The sequence below is a fragment of the Euphorbia lathyris genome, chromosome 8 (assembly GCF_963576675.1).
Source record: "Euphorbia lathyris chromosome 8, ddEupLath1.1, whole genome shotgun sequence".
Classification (NCBI taxonomy): Eukaryota; Viridiplantae; Streptophyta; class Magnoliopsida; order Malpighiales; family Euphorbiaceae; genus Euphorbia; species Euphorbia lathyris.
The window spans coordinates 55,387,247-55,396,660 of NC_088917.1; the positions used below are offsets into that span (position 1 = coordinate 55,387,247).

The 9,414-nt window shown below is 32.7% G+C and overlaps 1 protein-coding gene across 1 annotated transcript; it reads left to right on the forward strand.

The window, feature by feature from the left end:
• Positions 1-2,008: 2,008 nt before the first annotated feature.
• Positions 2,009-7,586, forward strand: LOC136203038 (bifunctional purple acid phosphatase 26-like). The gene is made up of 10 exons (XM_065994073.1): positions 2,009-2,162; positions 2,255-2,471; positions 3,125-3,325; positions 3,997-4,108; positions 4,830-5,056; positions 5,606-5,744; positions 6,335-6,555; positions 6,852-6,973; positions 7,118-7,279; positions 7,364-7,586. Exons 2-10 carry the CDS (start codon positions 2,298-2,300, stop codon positions 7,440-7,442), a joined length of 1,437 nt encoding a protein of 478 aa, XP_065850145.1. The 5' UTR covers positions 2,009-2,162; positions 2,255-2,297; the 3' UTR covers positions 7,443-7,586.
• Positions 7,587-9,414: the final 1,828 nt, after the last annotated feature.

Sequence of the window (9,414 nt, forward strand, 5' to 3'; positions counted from 1 at the left end):
ATCTTTAAACCAAGGTTATCAAACCCGGACCGGACCGGCCGGTTCAACCCGGTTCGACCGGAATCGGTCACAGTTTCGGGCCGGAGGTGGTCCGGTTATTAAATCTTTAAAAACCGTTTAAAACGGTTCAAACCGGCCGGTTCAACCACAAACCGGTTGATCCAGTGCCGGTTATGCGGTTTAATCCGGTTTGATTTTAGACATGTTTACTTAAAAAAAAATATAAATTTTAACAAAGGTAGAATTCGAACCTTGGACCTTTAGCATGTAAACTTTAATGCTCACCACTACACTACCATTTCACTTATGTTTATAATTAACTATTTAAGAATAAATAATAATGTTACAAGTTAAATAATTAAAATATGATTTAGTATTATTTTTCTATTTAGATAAATATCATTAAAAAATTATTTTATTTTCTCAATATTAACAAAGTTTAATTAATATTTTTTTTGAAGAAATTTAATTAGTATTAAATTTTAAATATATACAAATAAATTTTAAAAATCTAATAAATTAAGATTGAAGTTGAATTATAAAATACATATCCTATTAACATATTTACATGTTAGTTATTAATAAAAATAATCACTATTAATTTTAAAAGTATATTTTTTTAATTTTTATATTTATTTTTTATGATATTAAATAAATATTATTAGTATAACTTTGATGAATATAGTTAATATTATACTATGTTATAAGATTAAATACGAATAGAATTATAATTTTCATATGATTTTTAATACCGGTTAAACCTCGGTTAGACCCCGGTTAAACCTCAAACCCTTAACTCTTTGTTTTTTCCGGTTCTTTGACCGGTCCGGTTTTAACAACCATGCTTTAAACTAATATTAAATATTATTATAATTTTTAAAAATCATATATATTTTTTTCTTCATTCGTAAAATTTATTAGAATTATAAAAACTTTTTATAATGATAGTCTTATTCCTATTTTAATAATTTTTTTAAATATTTTTCATTCATTTTTTAGTCAATAAATTTTACCTTATTAAATTAAAATTCTATAATTACATAAAAATTAATAAATCAATTATTTTATATTGAAGTTTATATTGGAGAGATTGTGATTATGTAGGAAAAAAGAGAAAAAAATAGAAAATAGAAAAAATAAATGTTTTATTATTAAAACATAAAATAAAGAGTAATTTTGGTATTTTAAAGTTATTTAGTATTGTTTGACCATTGACCCAAGCATAAGGATTAAGAAGTTAACAAAAACAAAAACAAAAACAGGATTATATAATTATTTCTAAAAACGCAGAGACTAAATGGTGTATTAAGTAAAAAAAATAGAGACCTTATAATCATTTACTCTAAAAATTTTGAACACTAACCACCACTCCAGTAAATAACGGTCTTTAAGAGTTGCCAAATTATAAAAAATGTCTTATAGCTCTATAAAATGTCTTATAGCTCTATAAAATAGGGGTGAGTTAAAGATGTATAATACAATCCATCATTCTATAAGAAGAAAAAAAAAGTGTCATTAAGATATTTAATTTGACTCAATAAAAAAAATATATTTAATTTGACAAAATAAACCTTAGATAAAAAGCTTATGAAACTCTATTGTTTATTAGGGAAAATTTTAGGGTACTCCTGGAGTAATACTGCTTACCAATCAACCCATGACACGTGTATATATATTTCTCTTTCCACCAATCATACTCATGTAGTGAGATGCAAAAACGATTTTGATTGGCCGAGAGTATTACTTCCGGAGTACTATAAAATTTCTCGTTTATTAGAGTAATACCTTTTCACATTTATTATGGATTATTATACCATAATTTACTAAATAGGGAAACGAAAAGTAAAAAGGTTTTGGAACAAAAAAAAATCCTATAATCTGTTGCAACAAAAAAGATCCTATAATCTATATAAATATAATTAGAAATAACTATATATATAAAAAATAATTAAGATCCTAAAAACGAAAATATCCAATTTGTATGTTCGTTTTATGGATTACGAAAATGTCGTCTCGCCGTTATGGGTCCCGACTGGCAGTCTCTGGAAAAAGAAAATAAAAAGTTGCAGGAATCTCTCTAGCTTACGCCTCCCTCCCATTATCATCACTCCTCTCTGCTAACCTACGCAACCTCCACTTCTCCTGCCTGCTATTATCCTGAGGTTTTTCTTTTACTCTCTCTAAATTTCTTCTTATGCTCTAATAGATATTGTTTTTCTTAATTCATACTTGTCGGATTCCATCTGTTGTTCAGGTAATTGAAGTTTTTTTTCACTGTATGATTGATCAACATTAAGATGGAGCCGTTATTGCTTCGACTCATTTTGGCGTTCTTCGTCTTCCTGGGATTCGTGAACAACGGGAAAGCGGGGATCACCAGTTCTTTTGTTCGGTCGGAGTGGCCATCTGTCGATATTCCTCTTGATAATGAAGTATTTGCTGTTCCCAAGGGTTATAATGCACCTCAACAAGTAAGATATTTTATCGTCTAATTTCTACTTAACATAAACACTCTGCTATGTCAAATAATTGTCTACATTTTATGGTTTCTTGTGCTTTCATTGTTCATTTCGACGGAATTCTGTTTTTTTTTTCACCATTACTGAACCTGCAGACAGACTTATCTTAGATATTTTAGATGTGTAGATAACTAGATCCTTCTTGACTCCATGAAAAATGCCACTCTTTCTCCATGAACTTCTTAATAAAATTAGTGGATTTAACAAAAGTAGTTTTCGACTTTTGGTTGTTTCGTTAGATGTGATCCATAAACTGTGGTGAATAGTTATCAGATTCAGAACATTTGTTTTTTGCATAATTTTATTTCGGTCATTGGGATGAAAATTGTTACAAGTTGAAAATGTATGGAAATAGAACTGATAATTATCTTGAGCTTTAGCTTGAGCAAGTCGTTCGAGTTAAGTAATTCTTCAATCTATTTGTCAAAAAACATGAAGACTTCCTGCTACTTTTAACTCCAAACACTGTTTTTGGTACTCGTTCTCATGGGAGAATGAGTAGATTGAAAGGAAGGAAAAGAGGCTAGTATGTGTTGTGTCGTATTTTCTATGTTAGTAGTACTCACACATACATTAGCCCTTCTCTAATTTGCTACATTGTGTAGGTTCATATAACCCAAGGTGATTACAATGGAAAAGCTGTAATTATATCATGGGTGACACCTGATGAAATGGGATCCAGTGTGGTACAATATGGCATCTCAGAGAAGAAATATGATTTTAGTGCTGAGGGCACAGCTACAAACTATACCTTTTACAAATACAAGTCTGGGTATATTCATCAATGCCTCCTGGAAGGCCTTGAGGTAATGTGAAATTGAACTGTGGAAAAATCCATTACACGCTTATAGGGTGTTTAGAGGCTGAAAGTAACCTGTTCCGCTGTGCTTAACCTGTTCTGCCTTTTACCATCATTAAGTACTTCTTTTAATTAACGAAATCATTGACTCTGTTACTGTTCAAACAACATCTCTCAAATTAAAGAATATACACCCCACGAACACCCTGTTCTACATAGTATTTCTTATAAGCTTTGGTCCTCAATCCCTGTGGATACGATACTTTACTTATCACTTTATTACTTGTATCTAGTCTCTTGGCTCCGAGCTCTTGAAATAGGAAGCAACTTGTTATTCCATATTTGTACAGTTGGTGGTTTTATAGCTAAAGAAACTCATTGAAAGAGGAAATACGAAGCAACTACTTCTAGGTTGTACAATGTAGCAGGTCATCATTTAGTGATATATATGTGCCCACTATACTCAACACTGACTCAATGCTTTCTTTAATTATGTTGCTCTTTCACGCTGTAAATATATCATGAAAAATCTCTGCTTTCTTTCCTGTCTAATTATTTATATTACTTTTTGGATCTAAATTTTCCATTGCTAATTAATTTCTCCTGGCCAAATGATATGGTGAGGAAATTTCTGGTTCAAAACTCTCTTTAATCACTTGAGTTGTTTCTTATTTCCAGTATGACACCAAATATTATTACAAGATTGGGAATGATGATTCTTCTCGGGAATTTTGGTTTCAAACGCCTCCAACAGTTAACCCGGATGTTCCTTACAAGTTTGGAATAATTGGTAAGTTGCCAGTTAGAGTCTTCAGGGGGAGATTTCAAAATGTTTTTTCCATAAATTAATATGATACCAGCCTACTTTGAAATATTTGTTGGTTTCAGTGTGAAAGAATTAATGTCGAGTTTTCATGCCAAATGAAGTTGTGCGTGTTTCATGTCTGAAATTATTTTATCCTAAGATATATAATGATGATTGCAAATACTTCAAATGGCCTGAGTTTAGAGAGAATTAGTTATTCATTATAATAACGATTTTGCAAATACTTGCTTATTTACAATAAAAAAAGAAAGGATTGTTTGTTATTGCTTTTGTTAAGTAAAAGTTATTAAAGGTGAAGAAAGAAAAAGAAAAAAAAAAGCAGATGCTTATCCCAGTAAAATAAAAACTTAAATTAGTATCTGACAAAACAGTTAGTGTAATTTTCTTTGTCATAATATGATTTACCAAATCTCATCCTTTTAAGGGAACATAACTCTATCTAAGAGGATCTCTCTTTTCTTAAAAGCCTGAACCATTAAACTTTCTATTTTCTTTTCCTAATTTCGTGTCACTCTATCAGACTATCCATTGATGATGTTCACAGCTTATATGTGGATTTGCTCCTGCTCTACTTCTAGAAAACATTACTTGTCATTCATGTTATCTTTGTATACATGGTCTAACAACTTAATATGATTTTTCTATAATATTATTCTATTTATGATTAGCTCCTTGCACATTCCAGGTGACTTGGGGCAGACCTATAATTCCTTGTCTACTCTTGAGCATTTCATGCAGAGTGGAGCCCAGGCTGTTTTATTTGTTGGAGATCTCGCTTATGCAGATAGGTACCAGTATAATGATGTTGGTATTCGGTGGGATTCTTGGGGTCGGTTCGTTGAAAAAACTGCAGCATATCAACCATGGATGTGGTCAGCTGGAAATCATGAAATAGAGTACATGCCTTACATGGTAAATGTCAGAATAATAATGAATGTTATTACTGACCGATAATACTTTTGCTGTTTTCAAATTATATGCATTTTTTATTTGTACTTCACAAAATTAATTGGACTGAAACAATGAGCATTTGCTGGATAGTTCACAAGCCAGGTTGTTCTATTTTTATTGAAGCGTCTTTTTACTGCTTATTGGTTTTGTGCTTTAGTTTTTTCCCTTTTTTATTTCTTTTTGCTCATTCCATGGAATAGGAAAGAACCAAATGTCACCTTATATATGCTTGTTCTTTGCATCATTAAAGGAAGCGTCTTTTTGTTTCAAACCTTTTGTACATGGATCAGCCTTTGCACATTTAATCTGTTTTTCCGAAATTATTTTTTTCACGTTTCAATTTCATTTTGTTTTAAGTTTTTCTGTCTTTTGAATTGCTACTTGATTCCTTCAGCTTGTTTTTGAGTTTCACATTCTGTTATAGAAGCATCCATGGTTATTAATGTCATAGAAAAGGTCTTAGCATAATACTTTTTTTTTTTCCTGATCCCTTAATTGTAATACATTCAGGGGGAAGTCATTCCTTTCAAATCATATCTTCATCGTTATCCTACCCCTTATTTGGCCTCTCAAAGCAGCAATCCTCTATGGTATGCCATCAGACGAGCATCTGCTCATATAATCGTTCTATCGAGTTATTCTCCTTTTGGTAAGTTTCCAGTCCCTCACTGTTTATTCTATATTTGATTTATCATTCAGCGTGTTAATCTCATTTTTTAAAACATGTACTAAGAAAAAAAATCACTTTTTTTTATAATATATTAGTAAGGAAAAAGATATTGCATTTTCTAGCTCCTTTACAGTTCTATGCCACAGGAAGAAGGACCATAAGAATTTTACCTCAGTGATTTCTTTAGCAGAAAAAACATGCGTATAGAGTTTCTCCCTCTTCTCAAAAACCACTAGTTTGTAAGCCATTAATATCCTTTCACTCACATTGCTATGAACCACACCTTAGCTTTTTTTTTCTTCTTCTTTTACGTTTCTTGTTGTACCAATGGCCTGTCTATAGGGATTTTATAGCTGATATGCATTGCGAGTGTCCATTTGTTTTTAGCATAGGATTTTATCATTTCCTTATTCATCTCAAGAGAATTTCTTATCCTTTTCTTTGCACTTTATTATACCATTTAGTATTTTCTCTTCTCCGTCTCTCTCTCACTATAAAATTTGTATTTTGGAACTGAAGATTTTATTCCTGTGATTTATATTGCGTTTGTCTTTTGTAACTTTCGACAGTGAAATATACACCCCAGTGGGAATGGCTTAGGGTAGAACTAAAAAAGGTTAACAGGGAAAAGACACCTTGGCTTATTGTTCTTATGCACGTCCCAATCTACAATAGCAATGAAGCACACTTTATGGAGGGTGAAAGTATGCGAGCAGCCTTTGAAGAGTGGTTTATCCATCACAAAGTTGACGTAATTTTTGCTGGACATGTTCATGCATATGAAAGATCGGTACAGTTATCTACTGCTTTAGTTATCCATTTCCTTTTTTTGTATTATGGTAAATTTATTGCAATTTGGAACTGAGAAAAAGTGTTATGAGTCAGCGTTATTGATATTGATCTTTTTCTCTTGTAGGCATTGTGACAAATTGCATTCTAAATTACCCTGCTTTTCAATCATGTAGTTATTGTTGATATAGTGTTGCAGTTTAGTGATGTGTTTCATATTACAATATTTATGCAACTGGATAAATATTTTTTCTTTATCAGCCATGAATACTGATTTTTTCTCCGTTTGAAATCTAGTATCGAATCTCCAATATTAACTACAATGTATCAAGTGGTGAGCGATATCCTATAGCAGACAAATCTGCTCCAGTCTACATTACGGTTGGAGATGGAGGAAATCAAGAAGGTCTTGCTGGAAAGTAAGGAAAACTACATAACTTAGATTTCAGCCTCGATTTGGGAAAAAAAGATCAATTATAATGGGTGATGCTATAAATTTTCAGTTGGATGATCACAAACTTATTATGCTAATCAAGTATGTATTTGATTGTATGTACCTGTAGGTTTAGAGATCCTCAACCAGATTACTCGGCATTCAGAGAAGCAAGTTATGGGCATTCAACATTGGAGATAATGAACAGGACTCATGCAGTGTATCATTGGAACCGGAATGATGACGGTAAAAAAGTGGCAACCGATGCATTCGTATTGCACAATCAATACTGGCAAGTATAACTTTCCCTATGTATGCAATATCAATTTCTTTATAGATGGGGAGATTGTTAAGGATTCAAGGTTTTATTGCGCAGGGCAAGTAGTCTGAGAAGGAGAAAATTGAAGAAGCATCGTGTAATAAGGAGCATGGTTGGAAATGTTGCCATTCAATGATCATCTTCTCATGCAAGTTCAGTTTAGCTATAAAACATGCTATTTGTATGTTGTTTTCTCAAATTCATTTAATTATTATTATATAATCTACTTTATTGTGTACAATATTGAATGACTCATTGATTCACGCATTATCTTGTTGCATGTCTCATTGATATTAAGCTGATGATAAACATATCATGATGTTCAGCGGCTGCCTGTTGTCGAGATTTCGGAGCAATGAATTCTCGATCTCGAGTAAATATATATCTTCGTTTAAACACCTATTCTTTATATATATATATATATATATATATATATATATATATATGATGACAGTAGCTAATATTTTTAGATCCAGTTTAGAAGGCTTAGCTGGATCTTTTGTCGCTAGATCAAATCTCTTTTTGTGCATTTAGAATCTAGGCTAACTTGAGCGTTGAAGAGTCCCCTGTCAAGATTTGATCACTCTCTGTTTTGTAGGAATATATGAGGTTGTTTGGCAATGTCATTGGCCTACAATGTCAGAATCAGAAGCGTTTGTGTAAGTACAACACTTAACCTTGTAGATTTCAACTGGAAGAGGTTGTTTGGCAATGGCGAGGGGTAATCGGAAAATAGCCCCATATCTTATGTAGTCGGGCCCTCCAAAGACACAATACAGGATAAAGGAGAGCTTTCAAACATTGAGTCCATGGGAGAGATTGAAATAATCAATGTAGGAGAAGGACGAGTCCTCCGAATATGTAAAAATCTAAAGAGGAATGTGAAAGAAGAAATTATTAAAATCCTAAAAGAGGAGCAATAAGTATTGTCTTGGTGAACAAAGGATATTTAGGGAGTAGACCCGAAAGTCATGACCCATAAACTCAATGTAGACCCTATTATAAAGAGCGGTGGGGAAAGAGATAGCCAAGCTACTAGAATCAAGTTTTGTTCAAGAGGTGCAATATCTCGAGTGGTTGACAAATGTAGTCCTGGTAAAGAAACCATATGGTACAAAAGTAGAATGGGAAGATTTACGCCTTGTGAAGATTTGTCTTGCTCAGTCACGAGATGTCTTCCTTTCTTATAAGGCTATCAAGAAGGCATAATTCAAATGGACAAATGATTGTCAAAAAGCATTGGAAGAGATTAAAACATTCATATCCTCGCCGATATTGATCAGTCGGCCAGGGAAAGGAGAAACACTATATTTGAATCTATCTGCAACAGACGAGACAATATGTTTTAATTTAAAAGAACAATAAAGCCGTCAATATTCGGTCTACTACACCATCATAGTGTTGAAAAGCATGGAGCTAAGGTATCCCAAGTTTGAGAAGATGGCACTAGCAGTTCTGACAGACTTGGTACAATTAAACTATATTTCCAAGCACCATAATGGTTAGAACAACTTTCATGCTCCGAAAGGTGTTATTCGAACCCAGAACACCTATAAGAATAGTTGAATAGGCCGTTAGATTGGGATAGTTTGATATCAGATATGAATCTAGGACTACATTAAAAAGCCAAGTTTTAGTTGACTTTAGTGTAGAATTATGAGGAAAAGCAACTGAAACACCCCTACCACCCAAAGGGGTGGGAAATGTATGTGGATGGAGCATCCACAATAGAAAGAGTCGAGTAATCTGGTCCGGTCAAGATACAAAATTCATATTCCACTAAACTAGACTTTCCCGCATTGAACAATGCAACCGAATATGAGGCTATCATCCGAGGAATAGAAATCCTTGAGCAGATGGGATTTGAGAGAGTACAAATCTTCAGTGATTCAAGTTGAATGTGAATCAAATAAACAAAAACTATCGACAAATAATGATTCAACGGTTCAATATTTCGAATAAGTATAAAAGATGTTGTAGAAGCTGTAGGAGAAAGGCACCAATTGGAAAATGATAAACATTGCTAGAGAGTAGAACACGAAAGTAGACAAGTTGCCCAAATCAACAGCCAACAAAGACGGTTGGAGATGTTTGGTATACCCATTTGA

Coding starts and splice junctions, on each gene's coding strand:
- LOC136203038 (XM_065994073.1), top strand. CDS start 2,298: ATGGAGCCGTTATTGCTTCGACTCATTTTGGCGTTCTTCGTCTTCCTG. Junction 2,472..3,124: donor GTTATAATGCACCTCAACAA/GTAAGATATTTT, acceptor TACATTGTGTAG/GTTCATATAACCCAAGGTGA. Junction 3,326..3,996: donor GCCTCCTGGAAGGCCTTGAG/GTAATGTGAAAT, acceptor TCTTATTTCCAG/TATGACACCAAATATTATTA.